The sequence below is a fragment of the Leucoraja erinacea genome, chromosome 6, assembly GCF_028641065.1.
Source record: "Leucoraja erinacea ecotype New England chromosome 6, Leri_hhj_1, whole genome shotgun sequence".
NCBI lineage: Eukaryota > Metazoa > Chordata > Chondrichthyes > Rajiformes > Rajidae > Leucoraja > Leucoraja erinaceus.
The window spans coordinates 80,461,901-80,488,101 of NC_073382.1; the positions used below are offsets into that span (position 1 = coordinate 80,461,901).

Below are 26,201 nucleotides of genomic sequence, written 5' to 3' on the forward strand. Positions count from 1 at the left end.
CACACACACACACACACACACACCACATGCACTCACACACACACACCCACATGCACTCACACACACACACACACACACACACACACACACACACACACACACACACACACACACACACACACACCACATGCACTCACACACACACACACACCACATGCACTCACACACACACACACACACACACACACACCATACGCACTCACACACACACCACATGCACTCACACACACACACGCACACACACAAACACACACACACACACACGCACACACACACAGACATACACACACAGATATACACCCATACACACACAGACGCACACACACACACACACACAAATACACGCACACACATACACAGACGCACACACACACACACACACACACACACCCACACACACACACACACACACACATATGCACACACATACACACACGTACACACATGCATACACACGGACATGCGCACACACACACTCACGCGCATGCACACGCCTCCATGCGCACACACACAGACGCACAGACACACAGGCACACAGATCCACACACACACATAGACGCACACAGACGCACACAGACACACACACATACACAGACACAGACACACACACAGACGCACAAACAAACACAGAATCACATACACGGACACACACACACACACGCACACACACACACGCACACACACACACACACACACACACACACACACACACACACGCACACGCGCACACACACACACACACACACACACACACACGTACGCGCGCACACACACACACACACACACACACACACACACACACACACACACACACACACACACACACACACACACGCGCGCGCACACACACACACACGCGCACACACACAGAGGCAAAGACTAAGCTGCCAGGATAAACCCCACCATCGGCACCTCCTCTTGAGGCAAGGGTGAGCTGCAAGGAGAAGCCTGAGGCTGCCACGCCTCCTCCTACAAAGGCCAGGACTGAGCTGCCGGGACAAGCCCGAGGTCGCCAGCGCTACATACATGCATCATGACAGTGAGGTACAGCGCACCCATGTGGTCCTGACGTACCTCTATAAATAGAATATAACACTCGAGTTCACCCTCTACGAGTATCTCTATAGTCACTGCTGAACCTGGTGTCATCCATGATGCCACAAGTAGTCTAAAATCATCAGAGATGTAGATGTGATGATCACAATCTTTTTCCAAGTGTAGGGGAGTCTAAAACTAGAGCAGGTTTAAAGTGAGAGGGAAGAAGCCATTTGAAAGGCAAGATTTTTACACTATATTGGTATATGTGGGCTGTGGGCAGGTGCTATAGACCTGCACGGGAAGGTAGACACTCCCACCCCAACGAGTCTCGGGCAGATGGGGCTCGTCAGCCTGGGAAGGTAGTCCATCTAGGAGAGGGAAAACTCTGATTTAAAACCTCCACTGCCTTGTGGCCATACCCAGTCATGGAAAAGGCTCCAGAGTAAACCTCAAGTAAATCCGGAGCCTGAGCCCCGAAGGCAGTTCGTCGTTGTCTACAACCTCGCTCTGGCGACGGCGCTGGTGCCAAACTGTAACGGCCCTGCTGTTCCTTTGGATCGATCAGCGACGTGGAGAGGGGTGATGTGCTGCATGGGCAACAGCCTGGCCTCAATATGTGTAGCGGCAGATTTTCATATCTTTCAGGTAATTAGCACCCTAGCCGCTATTTGGATGAGAATGGTTGAAGGGGGTGTCTTCTAAACGCATGCAAGCTCACTCACAGAGACCTTCAGAGCTTCTTCTCCAATATGACTTAAAAACACAGTCTTTTGATGAATAAATGATTTATTGTTGATAAAAAACAGTAAGATACAGCCAAGCTTCTTCCGACTCGTTACTGCAATCTTCTTCGAACTCCAGCTTATTACTTTAGACATTAGAAAACTTCTCGTGTCTCCATAACACTGGCAAGATCTGCATGATCCCGCATGAACTTACATGATCTTACATGATCTTACATGATCTTACATGGTCGAAGGGTTAACCTTCCCCATGGTCTCTCCAAACGAATCTAAAAACTAAACTTCTGCGCAAGCCTCTAAGCTCCAAACATGCCCAAAAATACGTCATAAATCCCACCCACAATATTACGGGCAGTCTAAAATTTAAAGGCACATGCCATCATCAGTGACATGCAAAACAGGCCAAATGGCCACTGCAATATGACCGCCCAGGCTTGCATCCGACCAGGATGCATCATCCATGGTCAGTCATGAGCTGCCAGCAGAAGCTGCAGAGTTATAATTATAAGGGGGATAATTACAACATTTAAAGGACATTTGGACAGGATTGAAAAGGTTGAGAGATATGGGCTGAGCGCAGGCAAATAGGACTAGCTTAGATAGAAGATAGACACAAAATGCTGGAGTAACTCAGCGAGACAGGCAGTCATGGTGGCGCAGCGGTAGAGTTGATGCCTTACAGCGAATGCAGCGCCGGAGACCCAAGTTCGATCCTGACTACGGGTGCTGTCTGTACGGAGTTTGTACGTTCTCCCCTTAACTCCGTGGGTTTTCTCCGAGATCTTCGGTTTCCTCCCACACTCCAAAGGCGTACAGGTTTGTAGATTAATTGGCTTGGTAAATGTAAAAATTGTCTTTAGTGGGTGTAGGATAGAGTTAATGTGCGGGGATCGTTGGTCTGCGCGGACCCGGTGGGCCGAAGGGCCAGTTTCCGCTCTGCATCTCTAAACTAAACTAAACTAATCTCTGGAGAGAAGGAATAGGTGATGAAATAATCTGATCGGCATGGATGAAATAGGCTGAAGTGCCAGTTTCCTTGCTGTTAGACTCTGACTTTGAAGCTCTGTTTCCTTGTGGGTGCGGTGATAGGACACTATTTGTTGTTCTAAGATTTCCTTATCAGGGGGATGTTTAATTTAGAGATACATCACGGAAGCAATGTGTTGAATTGCTTCCTGGGAATGAAGCAGAAGCACAGAATTCTCAACAAACTATTTTCTTTTTCAGGTCACTCAGATTTACCGGAGTAGTACAGGAAAGTTATGTACTTCACTGCCGCCCCATATATTCTCATGCACTGAAAGAGCCCTTCATGTTATGTGGCAGGAACAAAAGTCACAGTGCTTCATCCTAAGGTATAGTTTTAAAACTTCCACTGATTCAGTTGGTAACTGAGCATCCTATTCAGCAAAAAAAACGAACATGAATTATCTTCCGTTTTTCATTATGGTTTTGAGTCATTTTCATCTTCCTAGCTCTAAAAAATATGTATTGTTATTTACAATAATGGTCTGTTCTTGATTAGTACGGTTGTCAGGGGTTATGGGGAGAAGGCAGGAGAATGGGGTTAGGAGAGAGAGATAGATCAGCCATGATTGAATGGTGAAGTAGACTTGATGTGCCGAATGGCCTAATCCTACTCCTATCCCTATGACCTTATGTGTTTATTTATGTCTTTAAATGTAATTGCATTAAACTGTGGGAATGAGATGAAATAGGGTGAATTAAAGAATGAATTGCAGATGTGAGGAGACGATAGATTAAAGAGAGAGAGCCAGTGAGGTGGAAAGTTATCAATGTGGATGAGTAAGATGCCTCGAGCATGACAAGTGAAGTACAATGAGTAGGGGATACTGAGCAGTTTAGTTTAGAGACACAGGCCCTTCGGCCCACCGAGTCCACACCGACCAGTGACCCCCGTACATTAACACCAGCCTGCACACTCTAGGGACAATTATACCAAGTATACAAACCCAAGTCAATTATACCAACCCTACAAACCTGTACGTCTTTGGAGTGTGGAGGAAACCAAAGATCTCAGAGAAAACCTGCACGGTCACGGGGAGAACGTACAAACTCCGTACAGACAGGACCCGTGGTCGGGATCGAACCCGGATTTCTGGCGCTGCAAGCACTGTAAAGCAGCAACTCTACCACTGCATTGGCTGATCTATCATTCCCTCCTAACCCATTTCTCCTGCCTTCAAATGAATGAAAGGTATGCAAAAAGGTAACAATGATAAAGGAAACAGGTCATTGTTAACTGTTACCTGAAGGGCCTGTTACACTTGGGCGTCATTTGCACATCACACAGATGGATCGCGGAGATTTTGTACTTACCAAAATCCTTTTGTACTTACCAAAATAGACTATAGGTGCAGACTAGGCCATATGGCCCTTCGAGCCAGCACCACCATTCAATATGATCATGACTCATGGCTTAATGTATATGAATGCTTGATGTCCACCACAGATTCAGCAGACTGAAGGACCTCGTTTTATGCAGTCGACTGGTTATGGAAGGGAAAACCTATTTTGCAAAGCTACTGGGAACTTTTAAGAATACAACTGGTAGAATTGAGAATAGCATCTGTGGATGTGGTGTATGCGAGGAGAGAAGTAATATGGTATTGAGATTACCCAGGCATATTTGTATTGAGTGATAGAGCAAGCTGGAAGGGCTGAATGGCCAAAGTCAAATTTATTCGTCACATGCACCAACTAAGGTACAGCAAAATGAATTTGCCAGCAGCGATGCAGTTGAAAAAAGGACACACAATACACAATAGAATTTTATGGGCCTGTCCCACTTAGGCGATCTTTCAGCGGACTGCCGGCGACTGTCATAGTGGCACACACACACACACACACACACACACACACACACACACACACACACACACACACACACACACACACACACACACACACACACACACACACACACACACACACACACACACACACACACACACACACACACATCACACAAGGCGGGTGCCAGGGCAAGCGGGGGGAGCGCTGTCTGAAATTCACACGGTGCAAAGCCAAGGTGATACAGACACACCCCACGATGAACAGGAAGGTTGGCGCTGTAATTAAGACGGCTAGCACAGTGTACTGTAAATCCTTTAAAAGAGGGGGGAGGGAGAAAGGGGGATGGAGAAGGGGGGAGAAGGTGTGGAGACACTTTCAAAAAGCTAAACAACTTTTAATAAGCCAGAGATACACAGCTGTGAATTTTGGTGGGCATTTAACATTACCGGTCGGTTTTCCTTGGTTCTGAAAACTCTTGCTTGCGTTTTTATTCCCCAATGAGCCAATAAAAATAATCTACGACTACCTCGACTACCCATAACTACATGGCGGCCCCACTACAACGGCACCTACGATTACAGGATTATCGATTGTCTCCATGGCGACCAATTTTTGGTTGCAGAATATTTTTCAACATTTTAAAACATTTGCAGCGATCATACTGAGACCACGACTAGTTCCCAGAATGCAGGAACACCTCGTGACCTTGAAGGAGACTCACCAGAGACCACCAGCGAACATGTGGTGAGCGCGGTGTCCTGCACTCGCCTAAAAAGTTGCCTAAGTAGGATAGGCCCTTAACATAAACATCCACCACAGCATTCTTCACTGTGGTGGAAGGTAACAAAGTTCAGTCAGTCCTCCTTCTTTGTTCATCCGTGGTCGGGGTCATAAACCCTTCGTAGTCACCGCTACGGATGGCTGGATGTACAGGCACTCTCATCGGGATGATCGAAACTCCGAAGTCAGGATGGTCGAACACACTTTGGAGGGCCCAAATCGGCTACTTTCCGACCAGAGACCGCGGCTTCCACCTCTACCTCTTTCTGCTGTATATGGAAGCAAGTCGCTATCTCTGCATAGAAAAGTATCTCATAACTTCATACCTCAAAGGTCAGCCTGCATCTGTGGAAAGATAAAACTTTCAAGTCAACGATTTTTAATTTTAGTTTAGTTTAGTTTAGTTTAGTTTAAAGATACAGAGCGGAAACAGACCCTTCAGCCCACAGCCGACCAGCGATCCCCGCACACCAGGGACAATTTAAATTTATACCAAGCCAATGAACCTACAAATCTGTATGTCTTTGGAGTATGGGAGTACATTTTTCATTATAAAAAAATATAAAAACACAACAGGAAGAGATACAAGAAAACACTGCATTAGATTTGGGGGGAAAATAATATTCATGGTGACTGTGATTTTGGCATAAGAAAGACTATTCCAATTTGAATGGAATCTCTAAGCTGTGCAGCACAATGCTGTGCCCTGTGGTGAATTTGTGGATGTGAGGTTGAATTACTCTTTTACCGGAAGTAACCCAAGGTGAATGCTTGTTAAAGTGATTACTAATTTTGAATTTTATATTTATTTTGAAGAATGTTTGCTGTGGGAAAAGTGAATGTTTAAGAACTTTTTGGGATCACCCACAAAGATTTGAACATTTCAGCTCTGGCACGTTTCTTGTATCCAGGAGCAGGAATAAAACCTAAAATGAAATCTTGTGCAATTTGTGCAAGTATTATGAATGACGTAACATTCAGAGAGAGACATAGAATGATAAAATGTGGAAACAGGCCCTTCGGCCCAACTTACCCACACCGGCCCAGCTACACTAGTCCCAGCCTGCCTATGTTTGGTCCATATCCCTCCAAATCTGGCCTATCCATGTACCTGTCTAACTGTTTCTTAAATGTTGGGATAGTCCCTGCCTCAACTACCTCCTCTGGCAGCTTGTTCCATACACCCACCACTCTTTGTGTGAAAAAGTTACCCCTCAGATTCCTCCTAAATATTTTCCCCTTCACCATAAACCTATGTCCTCTGGTCCTCGATTCACCTACTGTGGGAAAGAAACTCTGTAATAATAATAATAATAACATGGGGATGTAGCAAAGGTTGGGAATTAAATTAGAAATAGACAATGCTGGAAATACACAGCAGGTCAGGCAGCGTCTGTGGTGGGGGAAGCAAAGTTAACATTTCAAATTGAAGATCCTTCATCAGAACAGTGAAAGAGAGAAAATGCAAATGAGAGAAAGTAACAGCTGAAGACTGCAGAGCTGTAGGTGGTGCTAAACATATCGGGCCATGATCATGGAAACATCTCCATTGATTCAGATTATTCTCTCTGTTGGCATGGCCTACTCAACTTTCCCTACATCTTTTACATTCTTTTGGTTGTATTTTTTCTCTCCCTCATCTCATAGCTTTAGAATCATTGTCATACGGCACAGAAACATGCCCTTTGGCGTAACCAAAATGGCCCATCTACACGGGACCACCTGCCTGTCTTCTGCCCATATTCTGCTAAACCTTTCCTGTCCAGGGAAACCTTTCTGGTTCATCTGTCCAAATGTTTTTTACATGTTGTTATAACACCTGCCTCGAATACTGTTGGTGTCTTTGTCAACCAGATTCCTTCATCATAATCGTATCCACACAGCAACTATGTAGATTCATTTCTCTCATTGCTTCTCCCTCTTACCTCCCCAAAAACAAATGAATTCATTAGACATAGAGCCATAGAGTAATTCAGCATGGAAACAGGTCCTTCAGACCAACTTGCCACACACTTGCCAATATGTCCCAGCGACACTAGTCCCACCTGCCTGCATTTGGCCCATATATCCCTCCATACCTGTCCTATCCATGTACTGGTCCAAGTGTTTCATAAATGTTGTGATAGTCCCCGTCTCAACTACCTCCTCTGGCAGCTTGTTTCATACACCCACCATCCTTTGTGGGGAAAACGTTACCCCTCAGATTCCTACTAAATCTTTTCCCCTTCACCTTAAATCGATTCACCTACTCTGGGCAAGAGACTGTGCATCTTCCCGATCTATTCCTCTCATGATTTTATACACCTCTGTAAGATTATTCCTCATCCTCCTGCGCTCCAAGACAATGGAGTCCTAGCCTACTCAACTTCTCCCCGTAGCTCAGATGTCTTTCCACACCAAGGCTTGTGCGTACATGAAATAGCTGTCACGATCAAACCCGGGTCTCCGGGGCTATAAGTGTTGTGAGGCAGCAACTCTACCGCTGCGCCATAGTATTGTTGACAAAATCCCACATCGTCTGCAGTACCCGGGTGTCATTTCAGCTCAGAAAGACACAAAATGCTGGAGTAACTCAGCGGGACAGGCAGCATTTCTGGAGAGAAGGAATGGATGACGTTTCGGGTCGAGACCCTTCGTCAGACTCAGCTTGGTGGGTCTTTTCTCTGTGCCTCGCTGAGCTATTAAGCTATCAATGTGTTCTCTATTGCAGTGGCGAGAGTGGATCAGGGAAGACAGAGGTCTGCAAACACATTGTAAAGCATCTGGCACGTCGAGCTGCAGCGACTGAGTGTATGTTTGAAACAAAGTTTAACCATGTAAGTAGTAACACACCCCCTTGTAACATGGTGAAAATCCAGGAATTGGTGCCTTCCACTTAAAACAACTGAATGTACATTTTCACTCTTGCCAAATGTCAAACACAAGTCCTGCCATTTTGGTATGACTGAATCTAGTGGGGTTCAGTGAGCATTATTTCAGTGCCGTGGCCACTCATCCTTCACAATTAATCCACACAAAGTGTGGGAGGTCTTGTTCCTTGTGGGCGCAAGGTAATTGTGACAACTCATACTTGACTAACAGCTTCTTTGAAGCTTCTTCCTTTGTGTATTTTATGATTCATCCTTTGCATGCTGTTTTCTAATGTGTAATTCATTGGGTGGACTGGAAAATATCAATACTGTTTCTGGAAAGATCGGGCTCAATGTTGACCATATTGAGTGAACTGCCTCGTAAGGTCATAAGTGATAGGACTAGAATTAGTCCATTCAGCCCATCAAGTTTACTGCGCCATTCAATCATGGCTGATCTATCTCTCCCTCCTAACCCCATTCTCCTGCCTTCTCCCCATAACCCCTGACGCCTGCACTAGTCAAGAATCTCCTCACTTGAATATTGTGCAGGAAGTCAGCTCTTGGGAAAGGCATAAGCTGTTGTGAGGCCAGGCCTCATTGATGTTGAGCTGGCTGTCTCCAAGCTGACCTAGTATTTCCAGATCGCCACAGGTCAAGTGAAAAGTTCAATTGCTGCTGTTTATTTAGTTCTGACGTATGTGAACGGCCTAGTCTTGCATCATTGTAACATGGCATTGTAACATGGCCAAACCCAGTGGTCATCTTTTTCCTAATGTAGACACAAAATGCTGGAGTAACTCAGTGGGACGGGCATCTCTGGAGAGAAAGGAATGGGTGACATTTCGGGTCGAGACCAGACTGAGAGTCAGGGATAAGGACAGATAAAGAGTGAAATGAGAGATCAAAGGGGATGTAAATCAAGTCAAATGTAGAATAGATCATTGTTAGCTAGGAGAAGGTGACAACTAAACATACAGAGATGAAATTTAAATGAGGGGGACAGTCAGACTGGTCAGAGAACTAGGAAATCATTTCTGAAAGAAAATAATTTTTCGGAAAGGAAATCAAAAGGATTTTTTTTTTCCTTTCACATTATAATTGTGTTTAAGTAGACAATCTTTTCAGATTGGAAACAAGAACATTTGTTGACTGCACTGCGAGCGAATTTGTTTGAAGTTTCTCTTAAAATAAACTTATGTCCCAGATCTGTTGGTGGGAACACCTGATGCTACCCCAGATTTGTTCAAATGCACCTGGTAGCCGCATATGACATTTGCCTGCAATTTCTCGTTATCAGGGGCAGTATCACGCTGATCTCTGTGAGGTTTTTGATTACATTAGGTGAGGAATAGATCGGGTAGGCCCACAAAGTCTCTTGCCCAGAGTAGGAGAATCAAGAACCAGAAAGCATAGGTTTAAGGTGAAGAGGGAAAGATTTTATAGGAATTTGAGGGGTAACATCTTCACACAAAGGGCAGTGGGTGTATGGAACGAGCTGCTGGAGGAGGTAGTTAAGGTATAATCGTACCGTTTAAGAAGCAATTAGACAGATTTAGAAGGATATGGGCCAAACGCAGGCAAGTGGGACTAGTGTGGCTGGGGCAGGTGTGGGCAAGTTGAGCCAAAGGGCCTGTTTCCACACTGAAAGACACTATGACTGTACAACTCTATCGGAGATCCCTGCTAATTTCTGATCTAGAGGAAGATACAGGCGGTGGATAGTGGGGGAGGGTGAGCACAGACCATGAACAAGAGTAGCCAAGGAAGATTTGGTGGAACTGCTGCTTTGACCCACAGAAATTTATAAATACTTGCATTCTGCATCTTCGTCAGCTGAATTACCGGCTGATTCTTGCCAGTGTTAGCCTTGTACAGGCTCCACCTCAACCATTGCAAATTGACAGCTGGAGTGCCGTGTCCTTCACTGGCCCCAGTTATTATATTTGCTGGGCTATGGCCAAGGCAGGACAACTCTGAGCGGGCCCCCCTCTCTACCTCTCTATTCTACATTGCTATGGTCATACTAACCACAGCGCAGCCTCAGTGGAAAGCATCGTCAGATAGCAGTTTTCGGACCGGAATCTTAAATGTTCAAAGCAAAAGTATTAACCAAAGAATGACACAAAAAGCTCAGCAAGACAGGTAGCATCGTTGGAGAGAAGGAATGGATGACGTTTTGGCATTTGGTCTATTAACCAAAGAATATGGTTGTTGCATGATTTTCAAAACTGTTCTGAGTCATCCGCAACATGACAATGTATCTTAGGCTCGGGGCTAGTTGACTAGTCTTTGTATATTGATTTCAAGTTTGAACTGTATTGCTTCAATGCAGTTGAACCAATACAATTATATAAAATTCAGAGTTCCTTGGAATTGGCACAGAGGTAGAGTTGCTGCTTACAGCACCAGGGACCCAGGTTCGATCCTGACTACGGGTGCTGTCTGAACAGAGTTTGTACGTTTTCCCCGTGACCTGCGTGGGTTTTCTCTGGGATCTTTGGTTTCCTCCCACACTCCAAAGATGTACAGATGTGTTGGTTAATTGGCTTGGTATGAATGTAAATTGTCCCGAGTGTGTGTAGGGTAGTGTTAATGTGCTGGGATCACTGGTCCAAGCGGATTTGGTGGGCCGAAGGGCCTGGTTCCTCACTGTATCTCTAAACTAAACTGAACTAAAACCTATGGTGATATTGTGCTGAAAGTACGCTCCAATATCAAAGGTATCTTCCTGAGATTAACCATGTGTCTGTTTGAAAAGGCACAGAAGTTAATATGTTTCAACGTTATTTGCTGGTGTGATTTAAACCAAGGGACATATAATCAAATTGCAAACTTGAATTATTCCTAAAATGTGGTGCGGATTGTCATTGGTTACGACCATAAGTTGTGGTTACTGCATATTCCCATATGATTCCAAAGCTGCATAGAAACATAGAAATTAGGTGCAGGAGTAGGCCATTCGGCCCTTCGAGCCTGCACCGCCATTCAATATGATCATGGCTGATCATCCAACTCAGTATCCCGTACCTGCCTTCTCTCCATACCCCCTGATCCCCTTAGCCACAAGGGCCACATCTAACTCCCTCTTAAATATAGCCAATGAACTGGCCTCAACTACCCTCTGTGGCAGAGAGTTCCAGAGATTCACCACTCTCTGTGTGTGAAAAAAAGTTCTTCTCAACTCGGTTTTAAAGGATTCCCCCTTTTAAAGGACCTCCCCAACATCGGGAACAATCTTCCTGCATCTAGCCTGTCCAACCCCTTAAGAATTTTGTAAGTTTCTATAAGATCCCCTCTCAATCTCCTAAATTCTAGAGAGTATAAACCAAGTCTATCCAGTCTTTCTTCATAAGACAGTCCTGACATCCCAGGAATCAGTCTGGTGAACCTTCTCTGCACTCCCTCTATGGCAATAATGTCCTTCCTCAGATTTGGAGACCAAAACTGTACGCAATACTCCAGGTGTGGTCTCAGCAAGACCCTGTACAACTGCAGTAGAACCTCCCTGCTCCTATACTCAAATCCTTTTGCAATGAAAGCTAACATACCATTCGCTTTCTTTACTGCCTGCTGCACCTGCATGCCTACCTTCAATGACTGGTGTACCATGACACCCAGGTCTCGCTGCATCTCCTCCTTTCCCAATCTGCCACCATTTAGATAATAGTCTGCTTTCCCGTTTTTGCCACCAAAATGGATAACCTCACATTTATCCACATTATACTGCATCTGCCAAACATTTGCCCACTCACCCAGCCTATCCAAGTCACCTTGCAGTCTCCTAGCATCCTCCTCACAGCTAACACTGCCCCCCAGCTTAGTGTCATCCGCAAACTTGGAGATATTGCCTTCAATTCCCTCATCCAGATCATTAATATATATTGTAAATAGCTGGGGTCCCAGCACTGAGCCTTGCGGTACCCCACTAGTCACTGCCTGCCATTGTGAAAAGGACCCCGTTTACTCCTACTCTTTGCTTCCTGTTTGTCAGCCAGTTCTCTATCCACATCAATACTGAACCCCCAATGCCGTGTGCATAAAAGCAAATACTATTTTGCTACTGTAGATTACATTTGAAATGTCAATCAAACATGAGGTACATACTAGAATATAAGTGCTTACCTGACTGAGGAAGGATTATTTCAAAACAAGGTGGTGCAGCGGTAAAGCTACTGCCTTACAGCGCCAGAGACCTGGGTTTGGTCCCGACTACGGGTGCTGTCTGTACGGCGTGTGTTCGTTCACCCTGTGACCTGCGTGGGTGTTCCCCGAGATCGTCGATTCCCTCCCACACTCCAAAGACGTACAGGTTTGTAGGTTAATTGGCTTGGTATAAGTGTAACTTGTCCTTAGTGTGTGCAGGATAGTGTTAATGTGCGGGGATCATTGGGCGGTGCGGACAGTGGGCTAATAGGCCTGTTTCCACACTGTATCTCTAAATTAAACTAATCTAAAATAAATCCTGGGAGGGGAATTTGATCTTCAGTTACTAATGCTATAAGTGCAATATATTATGATCAGTGTGCCTAATTCTGCTTCTAAAATTTGATTTCATGGTCTACTAGCGAGCTTAATTCTACTGACTGAGGATACATTTCTAAGCATATGCCTGTGTTCTTTCAGCCGTAGCTTCCAGACTCCAGAGAGGAAAGTGAACAAATCTGGCACTGTATGGCAGAGGTGGTGTACAGTAACAAGACTGATCAGTCTTCCTTTCTGTGTTCTTCCTTTCAATTATTGTGCATTTCTACAAAATGGGTGTCCCTGTGATAATTGGTTTATATTGCAAAGTTCTAATCTTACTGATGGCGTAGTCCAGGTAAACATTTAATGTAAGTCAGCGGCTTGATGGACTAAAAAAATTAGTTGAAAATCGCTCACATTGAACTTGACCTTGGGCAAGAGTGACCATAATATGGTTGAGTTCTTCATTAGGATGGAGCGTGTCATTGTTAATTCAGAAACAATGGTTCTGAACTTAAAGAAAGGTAACTTTGAGGGTATGAGACGTGAATTGGCCAAGATTAACTGGCAATAAATTCTAAAAGGGTTGATGGTGGATATGCAATGGAAGACATTTAAAGGCTGCATAGATGAACTACAAAAATTGTTCATACCAGTTTGGCAAAAGAATAAATCAGGGAAGGTAGTACATCCATGGATAACAAGGGAAATCAGGGATAGTATCAAAGCGAAGGATGATGCGTACAAATTAGCCAGAAAAAGCAGCATACCGGAGGACTGGGAGAATTTCAAAGACCAGCAAAGGAGGACAAAGGGGTTAATTAGGAAAGGAAAAATAGATTATGAAAGAAAACTGGCAGGGAACATAAAAACTGACTGCAAAAGTTTTTATAGATATGTGAAAAGAAAGAGATTAGTTAAAACAAATGTAGGTCCCTTGCAGTCAGAAACAGGTGAGTTGATCATGGGGAACAAGGATATGGCGGACCAATTGAATAACTACTTTGGTTCCGTCTTCACTAAGGAAGACATAAATAATTTGCCGGAAATAGCAGGTGACCACGGGTCAAAGGAGGTGGAGGAATTGAGTGAAATCCAGGTTAGCCGGGAAGTGGTGTTGGGTAAATTGAATGGATTAAAGGCCGATAAATCCCCAGGGCCAGATAGGCTGCATCCCAGAGTACTTAAGGAAGTAGCTCCAGAAATAGTGGATGCATTAGTAATAATCTTTCAAAACTCTTTAGATTCTGGAGTAGTTCCCGAAGATTGGCGGGTAGCAAACGTAACCCCACTTTTTAAGAAGGGAGGGAGAAAGAAAATGGGGAATTACAGACCAGTTAGTCTAACATCGGTAGTGGGGAAACTGCTAGAGTCAGTTATTAAAGATGGGATAGCAGCACATTTGGAAAGTGGTGAAATCATTGGACAAAGTCAGCATGGATTTACGAAAGGTAAATCATGTCTGACGAATCTTATAGAATTTTTTGAGGATGTAACTAGTAGCGTGGATAGGGGAGAACCAGTGGATGTGGTGTATCTGGACTTCCAGAAGGCTTTCGACAAGGTCCCACATAAGAGATTAGTATACAAACTTAAAGCACACGGCATTGGGGGTTCAGTATTGATGTGGATAGAGAACTGGCTGGCAAACAGGAAGCAAAGAGTAGGAGTAAACGGGTCCTTTTCACAATGGCAGGCAGTGACTAGTGGGGTACCGCAAGGCTCAGTGCTGGGACCCCAGCTATTTACAATATATATTAATGATCTGGATGAGGGAATTGAAGGCAATATCTCCAAGTTTGCGGATGACACTAAGCTGGGGGCAGTGTTAGCTGTGAGGAGGATGCTAGGAGACTGCAAGGTGACTTGGATAGGCTGGGTGAGTGGGCAAATGTTTGGCAGATGCAGTATAATGTGGATAAATGTGAGGTTATCCATTTTGGTGGCCAAAACGGGAAAGCAGACTATTATCTAAATGGTGGCCGATTGGGAAAGGGGGAGATGCAGCGAGACCTGGGTGTCATGGTACACCAGTCATTGAAGGTAGGCATGCAGGTGCAGCAGGCACTAAAGAAAGCGAATGGTATGTTAGCTTTCATTGCAAAAGGATTTGAGTATAGGAGCAGGGAGGTTCTACTGCAGTTGTACAGGGTCTTGGTGAGACCACACCTGGAGTATTGCGTACAGTTTTGGTCTCCAAATCTGAGGAAGGACATTATTGCCATAGAGGGAGTGCAGAGACGGTTCACCAGACTGATTCCTGGGATGTCAGGACTGTCTTAGGAAGAAAGACTGGATAGACTTGGTTTATACTCTCTAGAATTTAGGAGATTGAGAGGGGATCTTATAGAAACTTACAAAATTCTTAAGGGGTTGGACAGGCTAGATGCAGGAAGATTGTTCCCGATGTTGGGGAGGTCCAGGACAAGGGGTCACAGCTTAAGGATAAGGGGGAAATCCTTTAAAACCGAGATGAGAAGAACTTTTTTCACACAGAGAGTGGTGAATCTCTGGAACTCTCTGCCACAGAGGGTAGTTGAGGCCAGTTCATTGGCTATATTTAAGAGGGAGTTAGATGTGGCCCTTGTGGCTAAGGGGATCAGGGGGTATGGAGAGAAGGCAGGTATGGGATACTGAGTTGGATGATCAGTCATGATCATATTGAATGGCGGTGCAGGCTCGAAGGGCCGAATGGCCTACTCCTGCACCTAATTTCTATGTTTCTATGTTTCTAACAAGAAGGTAAACACAAAATGCTGGAGTAATTCAGCGGGACAGGCAGCATCTTTGGAGAGAAGGAATGGGCGACGTTTCAGGTCGAGACCCTACTTCAGACTAGAGCTGTATATACATAGAAAATAGAAACATAGAAACATAGAAAATAGGTGCAGGAGGAGGCCATTCGGCCTTTCGAGCCAGCACCGCCATTCATTGTGATCATGGCTGATCCATATATAGATACCATATATAGAGCTGTATATAGAGCCAGACTCAGTAGGGTAAATTAATTTTGTCCCCTCCAGGACATTAGTTTGGTTTAGAGATACAGCACGGAAACAGGCCCCTTGGCCCACTGAGTCCGCACCGACCAGTGATCCCCGCACATCAACACTATCTGACACACACTAGGGACAATTTACTCTTATACCAAGCCAATTAACCTTCAAATCTGTACATCTTTGGAGTGTGGGAGGAAACCAAAGTCCTCGGAGAAACCCCACGCGGGTCACAGAGAGAATCTCCGTATAGACAGCACCCGTAGTCAGGATTGAACCCGGGTCTCTGGTGCTCTAAGGCAGCATCTCTGTGCCATCGAGATTGTTGTGAAAATTCAAACTGGTGTATTAAAAAAGTTGCAACTGGTTGGCTGTTATCTGGTGTTTCCCAGGGATGACTACTCAGTTTCTTGCTTTCACCATACAGTTAAGATATTACAAATATAGATGGCATTATACAGAGGTTTGCCGATAATACAAATAAAAGCTGTGTGGTTGGTAGTAAGAAGAAACACTGTGAACCACAGGAAGAGATAGATGTGTAGGAGGGAACTGCAGATGCTTTTTTAAACCAAAGATGCAGAAGTAATTCAACGGGACAGGCAGCATCTCTGGAGAAAAGGAATGGGCGATGAGTTACTCCAGCATTTTTTGTGTATTGTCGGAAGAGATAGATGATCTGGGCAGTTGGGAAGGCAAGTAGTAAATGGGATTTTGGGAAAATCCAATGAATGGCATGGTGTTGACTTGCACAGAGGAAGAAAAGTACATTGGAATTTACATCCACAGAGCAAGAATTGAGCTCAGTACAGCACAGGTACGTGCCCTTTGGCCACAATGTCTATGTTGAACATAATGCCTATCTGGACAAATCTCTGCCTCTATTCCCTCAACTTCCACGTTCCATGGATGATCAGCCATAATCACATTGAATGGCTGTGCTGGCTCGAAGGGCCGAATAGCCTGCTCCTGCACCTATTGTCTATTGTTTATCTAAAAGTCTCTGAAATGCCACAAACATATCTGACTCCACCACTATCCCTGGCAATGCATTCCAGGCGTTCACCACTATGTGTGAGTGTGTGAGAGTGTAAAAAAACAGCCTTGCACATCTCTATTAAACTTTCTCCCTCTCGCCTTATAGCTATGCCCTCTAGTGTTGGACAAATCCATCTTGGAAAGTGATTCTTGCTGTCTACCCTATCCATGCCACTTATAATTTGATATACTTCCAGCAAGTCTTTCTCTTTTTGTGTGCGTTAACAGAAACACAAAAGTAGGTAACAGGATCCTCCAGTGCTTCTACTCAGCAGCTGTGGAAAGCATCTTGTCCGGAAATATTACCATCTGGTTTGGTAATTGCTCTGCCCAGGACAAGAAGGCTCTGCAGAGAGTAGTGCGTTCAGCAAAACGCACTATGGGAACTTCACTCACCCCCCTGCAGGAACTATACATCAGGAGGTGCAACTCCAGAGCCAATAAAATCATGGGAGACCCCTTCCACCCATGCAACAGACTTGTTCCAGCCGCTACGGTCAGGCAAACGCCTCCGTTGCCATGCTGTGAAAATGGAGAGGTTGAGAAGGAGTTTCTTCCCAGAGGCCATTGGGACTGTAAACCCTTATCTCACCAGGGACTAACTTTTGCTGTACCACTCTACTGCTTTTTTTAAAAGTGCTGTTTCTTTCCCTTTTTCCTTTAGCCCACAATATTTAATATGTAAAATAATATGTGATTCTGTTCCATTCTGTTTGTAGTTTGTTTGCTTGTTTGTTTATTTGTCTTTTTGCACAAAGTCCGCGAGCATTGCCACTTTTCATTTCACTGCACATCTCGTATGTGTATGTGACGAATAAACTTGACTTGACATCAGGAAAGACACAATAATTCTTTCACTGCTAATGCTGCCATCTCCTGGAACATCAGCCAAATTGCAGTTTAGTTTGAATGTCGTGCAGGAAGAGAAGGCCAGTATTCATATAGAACTTGCCATATTTTTCACAAATTTTGGTAACAGTTTACACACAACTATTATTTTGAAAGGAAATTTATCCTTGGCTATTTCCTGTTTGTTAACCATAGTGGTCACTTCAATATGGACACTGTCAGTAACTCCAAAATTGTTACCAAGTTATAGCCCAGGTCATCACACAAACCAACATCCCCTCTATTGACTCCATTCATACCTCACGCTGCCTCGGCAAGGCCAGCAGCATAATCAAGAACAAGTTGCACCCTGGCCACTCCCTCTTCTCCCCTCTCCCATCAGGCAAAAGGTATAGAAGTGTGAAAACGCACACCTCCAGTTTCTTCCCAGCTGTTATCAGGCAACTGAATCATCCTACCACAACCAGAGAGCAGTTCTGAACTACTATATACTTCTTTGGTGACCCTCGGACAATCCTTGATCAGACTTTTCTGGCTTTACCTTGCACTAAACTTTATTCCTTTATCATGTACCTATACACTGTAAACGAATCAGTTGTAATCACGTATTGTCTTTCTGCTGACTGGAAAGCACGTAACAAAAGCCTTTCACTGTACCTCAGTACACGTGACAATAAACTAAATTGAAACTAAACTGAAACTGAAACATTGAAACACCTTTCAATTGTTAAAAATAAAATTCTAATGTCTATCATTGATGAACTCTTGAACTTTTCCAGCTAACTGTGATTACGACTAACGATATTGTCTTCTTAACCAATAGTTTATTGCACTCTCTTGCCACGGCATTCTATTCATGACAAACTTGAGGGTTTGTCCGCTTTAAGCTCACTACAAGAAAGGTGCAATCACTCAAATGGAATTATATAGTAGCCCCCTCCAAATGGCCACATGGAGATAAAGATAAAGAAACCTCACATTTATCCACATTAAACTGCATCTGCCATGCATCTGCCCACTCACCCAACCTGTTCAAGTCACCCTGCATTCTCATAGCTTCCTCCTCACAGTTCACACTGCCACCCAGCTTTGTGTCATCTGCAAATGTTGCTTTGAATCACTTAATCTAAATCAATGATGTATATTGTAAATAGGTGCAGTCCCAGCACCGAGCCTTGCGGTTTACCACTAGTCACTACCTGCCATTCTGAAAAGGACCTGTTAATCCCTACTCTGCATTTCCTGCCTGCCAACCAATTTTCTATCCATGTCAGCACTCTACCCCCAATACCATGTGCCCTAATTTTGCTCACTAAACTCCTATGTAGGAACTTATCACATGCTTACTTTCATTGATTGATGAACAAGGACCTCCAGATCCCATTGTACTTCGCCTTTTCCCAACAACGCCATTTAGATAATAATCTGTCTTCCTGTTTTTGCTAACAAAGTGGATAAACTCACATTTATCCACATTAAACTGCATCTGCCATGCATCTGCCCACTCACCCAACCTGTTCAAGTCACCCTGCATTCTCATAGCATCCTCCTCACAGTTCACACTGCCACCCAGCTTTGTGTCATCTGCAAATGTTGCTTTGAATCCCTTAATCTAAATCAAAGATGTATTTTGTAAATAAGTGTGGTCCCAACACCGAGCCTTGCAGTACCCCACTAGTCACTGCCTGCCATTCTGAAAGGGACCCGTTAATCCCTACTCTATGTTTCTTGCCTGCCAACCAATTTTCTATCCATGTCTGCAATCTACCCCTAATACCATGTGCCCTAATTTTGCCCACCACACTCCTATGTGGGAACTTATCAAATGCTTTCTGAAAGTCCAGGTACACTACATCCACTGGCTCTCCCTTGTCCATTTTCCTAGTTATATCTTCAAAAATTAATTGGCAAAAAAACAAGTAGTGGAGAAACTCCGCAGGTCCGGCAGCATCTGTGGAGGGAATGGGCAGATTATGTTTCGGGTTGGCACACTTCTTCAGACTGAAGATAGACACAAAATGTCTATCATTTGCTGGAGTAACTCAGCGGGAATGGCAGCATCTCTGTACAGAAGGAACGGGTGGTGTTTCGGGTTGCGACCTTTTTTCAGACTCTTCAGACCCTTTTCCAGGTTACAACCCAAAACATCACACATTCCTTTTATCCAGAGATGCGATCTGTCCTGCCGAGTTACTCCAGCATTTTTTGTCCATTTTTGATGTAAACCAACATCTGCAGATCCTTCCTACACACTTCTTCAGACTGATCTGTAGATAGATTATGGAAAGATGTGAAAGTAACAGGATTGTCTTAGTGGGCAGCTTTAACTTCCCCAGTATGGACTGCGATGTCCTTAGTGCAAAAGGCTTCTATTGGGATTAATATGTTAAGTGCATTCCAGAAGGTTTGCTGAACAGTAAATGGTTTGGAAGGAACTGCAGATGCCAATTTACACCAAAGATAGACACAAAATGCTGGAGTAAATCCAATGAATGGATAGTGGGAAAACCTTTTTTATATAACTCCATACGTTTTAAGATAGTTATAAATAAGGATAAGCCTGACCTTGGGAGAAAATACTAAATTGGGGTAAGGCAGAGTACAAAATGATTAGGCTGAAACTAGTGAAAGTAAATTGGGAGCACCTGTTATTGAGTAAAGGACCTATCTCACTTGGGCGTTATTTGCACGTAATTTACGCGACATCATTTACGCGTCACGACGCGCGCATCATGTGGCGCACGTGATACGCGCATGGTGCGCATTACGTACGCATGGTGCGTGGTGACGTGTGCCGTCGTGCGCGGCGCCCCAGGATTTTGGGAAGTACAGAATCTTCGCACGCCATCTGCATGACGCGCAAATGACGCCCAAGTGGAACAGGCCCTTAAGTCCACATCCGACATGTAAGAGTTGTTTAAAATGGTAAGGTAATGGAACATTGGATGACCAGAAAGGTTCTAAATTTGGTCAAAAATTAAAAGGAAGCATATAAAAGTTTTTGGAAGATATAATCAGCCAGAGCCTTTGTGGAATATAAAGCAAGCAAGAAAGAACTTAAGCAGGGAATTGGAAAGGCCAAAAGTGGCCATGAATTAGTCTATCCCATGACAGAAGGGGGAGGAGTTGTGCAGTTGACTCATCAGGTCCCACCCAAACTACCATTCACCGGGCACCTTTCCTAAACCAGCAACTAGAGTTCCTTGTTTACACTTTTCTTATGTTTATGTTCTCTGATTATTGAAAATGAAATTTAGAAAATCGTAAATTGGTTTTACGGAGTGATCAATTCTCACATTTTGAAAAAAGGTGGTGAATTTGTGGAATTCATTGCCACAGAAGGCCGTGGAGGCCAAGTCAATGGACATGTTTAAGGCAGAGATAGATAGATTTTTGATTAGAACGGGTGTCAGGGGTTATGCGGAGAAGGAAGGAGAATGGGGTTAGGGAGGAGAGATAGATCAGCCATGATTGAATGGCAGAGTGGACGATGGGCCGAATGGCCTAATTCCGCTCATATCGGTTATGAACATGAACATAAAATCATATTATAGTTAAATAACAAAAAGGGCAGGCCTGGTCATTGTTCTGTGCCTCAAGCAATCCCCCTACTTTAGGGAATGTATGTGCCTTAGGGCAGGATATCCATCAGGTGGGCATGTGAATGGACATGGAAGACCCGAACAATCATGAGGGCACGATGATGTCAGAAGTGGGTGCATGGGATGGGAATAATTGTAATTGGTGCCTTCTACCAATAAATGAGATTACCCGTAAGATAACAACACAGGGATGAGTCAATGTGTAGACAGGAACGGCAGATGCTGGTGTAAACCAAAAATAGACACACAAAGCAGGAGTAACTCAGCGGGACAGACAGCATCCCTGGGGAAAAGGAATGGTGACATTTTGGGTCAAGACCCTTTTTCAGACTGCTCAGTATAGATGATGTTTCGGGTCAAGACCCTTTTTCAGACTGCTCAGTATAGATGATGTTTCGGGTCAAGACCCTTCTTCAGACTGCTGGGAATAGGTGACGTTTCGGGTCAAGACCCTTTTTCAGACTGCTCAGCATAGATGATGTTTCGGGTCATGACCCTTTTTCAGACTGCTCAGAATAGGTGACATTTCGGTTAAAGACCCTTCTTCAGAATGCTGGGAATAGGTGACATTTCAGGTCAAAATCCTTCTTCAGACTGAAGAAATCTGAAGAAGGGTCTCGTCTCGAAACGTCATCTATTCCTCTTCTCCAGAGATACTGTCTGACCCGTTGAGTTACTCCAGCTTTTGGTGTCTATCAGGTATCAGCCAAATTATTGCTTCAAAGCTTCAGGCACCATGGCAGTGCTTAAATGTGAGATATAGGTGTTAAAGTAATGTGAAGCAATGTTTTACTTTCTAGCAGGCCTGCTTCTGCACTCTGAATCTGAATTTTTATGCAGTTGGAACAATATAACAATGTTGTCAAGCACATGTTGCATGCTAATTAATTATGTTACCCCGCAGGCAATGTTTTCTAGGTAAACTCAATAGAAACTGCATCCTAATTTCCATAGAATGATGATCGTATTCAATTTGCAGCATAAAATGGCATATAAAGTGATTCAATTACCGGTCACTAAAGTTTACATAACATTTGTGGTGTATGTGCATTTGTTCTAGGTCAACTGTGTGCTGGAATCCTTTGGCCATGCAAAAACCACGTTGAACTTGTCCTCCAGCCGGTATATGAAATGGCTAGAAGTGCAATTCGACGAAAACAATAGGACTTTATCTGGAGGTAAGTTTTTTATAACCTTTTCAAGATTTTATAGTTTGGGCCATATTTTCATCCAGCTGGAGTATTATTAGAATATGAATATGCAGGCAGCACGGTGGAGCAGCGGTAGAGTTGAAGCCTTATAGTGCTTGCAGCGCCAGAGACCCGGGTTTGATCCCGACCACGGGTGCTGTCTGTACGGAGTTTGTACGTTCTCCCCGTAACCATGTGGGTTTTCTCCGAGATCTGTTTCCTCCCACACTGCAAAGACCTCCAAGTTTGCAAGTTAATGTCGCGCCGCCTCCTCCGGTAGGTGGCGCGACTCTCGTCAGCAGCGGCCTCTGCAGCCCGTCCGCGTTTTTATTATTTTTTTTGTCTATGTTTATATGTAGTTTTTGGTATTTTTTGTTGGGGTGTGTGTGTAGGGACTTTTAAATCTCTCCCTGCACTGGAGACCCGACCTTTTCTTGTCGGGTCTCCGTTGTCGTTGGGGCTGCAATGAGGAGCGGCCTCCAACAGAAGAAGCCGGGGACTCTGGTGCCGACTCACCTCACCGTCGCGGAGCTGGCCGAGTCCAGAGCGGGTGGAGCGGTGGTGGAGCGCTGCTGCTGCTGCTGCTGCTGCTGCTGCTGCTGATTCGGAGGCTGCAACTGCGGGTCTGCGGACGGCGGCACCGGGAGCCCGCGGGTCCCTGGAGGGAGACCGCTTTTCAGGGCTCCTGCAACGGCGACTTCTCCCGCCCGAGTTGCGGGGTCGAAGAGCTCCTGGAGCGGGGCCTAACATCACTGCCCCGCGCGGCTTGGAATGGCTGCGGGACTCTGCGAGCGCCCGCCGGGGGCTCCAACATCAAGACCCGGTGTGCGACCTCGCACCACCCGGCGTGGCTTTAATGGCTGCGGGACAATCGCCATCGCCAGCCGGGGACTTTGACTTTGACTCTGTCATCGGGGAGGGGGAGAGTGCAGTGGAGAGATAAGTTTTTTTTTTTGGCCTTCCATCACAGCAATGTGATGGATGTTTATGTAAAATGTAAATTATGTTGTGTCTGAGGTCTATTTGTTTGTAATGTATGGCTGCAGAAACGGCATTTCGTTTGGACCTCAAGGGGTCCAAATGACAATTAAATTGACTATTAAATTGACTATTGACTATTGACTAATTGGCTTGGTGTATGTGTAAATTCTCCCGTGTATGTGGGATAGTGTTAATGTGCGGGGATCGTTGGTCGGCACGGACTTGGAAAGCCAAAGGGCCTTTTTCCTGCTGTATTTCTAAACAAAACTAAAACTAAACTAAAGGTCCATTTGAGATTAAGAAAGAGGAGGTATTGGGGCTCATGAAGAGCATTAATGTGGATAAATCTCCAGGACCTGATGGGCTTTATCTCGGATCATTGGATGGAGGCAAGAGAGGAGATGGCAAGAGCCTTGATGAAGATCTTTGCATCTTCACTATCAACAGGCAAGATCCCGGTGGACTGGAGAGTAGCTAATGTCATTCCTTTATTTAAGTAGAGAGAATACAAGAAGTTCTAGGCTGGTGGTCCTCACATCCATGGTAGGAAAACTATTGGAGAGGATTCTTCAGGATAACATTTATCTAATTTGGAAAATAATGGGTTAATTAGGGAGAGTCAGCATGGCTTTGTAAATGACGGGGCATGTCTTATTAAATTGACAGTCTTTTAAGGAGATAATGAAAGTAGGGTGTTGGATATTGTCCACATGGATGCAAAGCATTTGTAGCAGTTTGAACCAGAAGATTAGGATGTACGGAATTAAGAGTGACTTGGTCCTATGAAACATAGAATAGAAACATAGAAAATAGGACCATTCGGCCCTTCGAGCCAGCACCGCTATTCATTGTGATCATGGCTGATCATCCCAAAATCAATAACCCATGCCTGCCTTCTCCCCATATCCCTTGATTCCACCAGCCACTAGAGCTCTATCTAACGGTCTCTTAAATCCACCCAGTGATTTGGCCTCCACTGCCCTCTGTGGCAGGGAATTCCCCAAATTCACAACTCTCTGGGTGAAAAGGTTTTTCTCACCTTCGTCCTCAATGGCCTCCCCTTTATTCTAACACTTTGGCCACTGGTTCTGGACTCGCCCAGCATTGGGAACATTTTTCCTGCATCTAGCTTGTCAAGTCCTTTTATAATTTTATATGTTTCTATAAGACCCCCCTTCTTCCTTCTAAACTCCAGTGAATACAAGCCTAGCCGTTTCAATCTTTCCTCATATGACAGTCCTGCCAACCATATAACCATATAACCATATAGCCATATAACAATTACCGCACGGAAACAGGCCATCTCGACCCTTCTAGTCCGTGCCGAACACATAATCCCCCCTAGTCCCATATACCTGCGCTCAGACCATAACCCTCCATTCCGTTCCCATCCATATAACTATCCAATTTATTTTTAAATGATAAAAACGAACCTGCCTCCACCACCTTCACTGGAAGCTCATTCCACACAGCTACCACTCTCTGAGTAAAGAAGTTCCCCCTCATGTTACCCCTAAACTTCAGTCCCTTAATTCTCATGTCATGTCCTCTTGTTTGAATCTTCCCTACTCTCAGTGGGAAAAGCTTTTCCACGTCAACTCTGTCTATCCCTCTCATCATTTTAAAAAACCTCTATCAAGTCCCCCCTTAACCTTCTGCGCTCCAAAGAATAAAGCCCTAACTTGTTCAACCTTTCTCTGTAACTTAGTTGCTGAAACCCAGTCAACATTCTAGTAAATCTCCTCTGTACTCTCTCTATTTTGTTGACATCCTTCCTATAATTAGGAGACCAAAATTGTACACCATACTCCAGAATTGGCCTCACCAATGCCTTGTACAATTTTAACATTACATCCCAACTTCTATACTCAATGCTCTGATTTATAAAGGCCAGCACACCAAAAGCTTTCTTTACCACCCTATCTACATGAGATTCCACTTTCAGGGAACTGTGCACAGTTATTCCCAGATCCCTTTGTTCACCTACATTCTTCAATTCCCTACCATTTACCATGTACGTCCTATTTTGATTTGTCCTGCCAAGATGTAGCACCTCACACTTATCAGCATTAAACTCCATCTGCCATCTTTCAGCCCACTCTTCCAACTGGCATAAATCTCTCTGTAGACTTTGAAACTCTACTTCATTACCCGCAACCCCACCTATCTTAGTATCATCTGCATACTTACTAATCCAATTTACCACACCATCATCCAGATCATTGATGTACATGACAAACAACAGTGGACCCAACACAGATCCCTGTGGCACCCCACTCGTCACTGGCCTCCAACCTGACAAACAACCATCCACCATTACTCTCTGGCATCTCCCATTCAGCCACTGTTGAATCCATCTTGCTACTCCACCATTAATACCCAACCATTGAACCTTCTTAACCAACCTTCCATGAGGAACCTTGTCAAAGGCCTTACTGAAGTCCATATACACAACATCCACTGCTTTACCCTCATCAATTTCCCGAGTAACATCTTCAAAAAATTCAAGAAGATTAGTTAAACATGACCTTCCAGGCACAAATCCATGTTGACTGTTCCTAATCAGACCCTGTTTATCCAGATGCTTATATAAATTATCCGAGGGATCAATTTCATGAACCTATGCTGCACTGCCTCAATCACAAGGATGTCCTTCCTCAAATTAGGAGACCAAAACTGTTCACAATACTCCAGATATGGATCGGCACTGTCTTACTGATGGGAAACAGAGGGTTGCGGTGGAAGGACAGCATTCAGGCTGGACCATTGGAGTTCCACAGGGATCTGTGCTGGGATCGCTTCTGTTTATGGTATATATAAATAACTTGGAGGTAAATGTAAATGGGTTGGG

The 26,201-nt window shown here is 44.4% G+C and overlaps 1 protein-coding gene across 1 annotated transcript in view; it reads left to right on the plus strand.

Annotated features, from left to right (window-relative positions):
* The window catches only part of myo16 (myosin XVI), a 278,895-nt gene that overhangs the window by 95,957 nt on the left and 156,737 nt on the right, over positions 1-26,201 (plus strand). Inside the window, exons 12-14 of the mRNA XM_055637409.1 lie at positions 3,009-3,136; positions 8,089-8,194; positions 22,240-22,357. Of these exons, the coding sequence (XP_055493384.1) occupies positions 3,009-3,136; positions 8,089-8,194; positions 22,240-22,357 (352 nt within the window). The remainder of the gene's footprint in view (positions 1-3,008; positions 3,137-8,088; positions 8,195-22,239; positions 22,358-26,201) is intronic.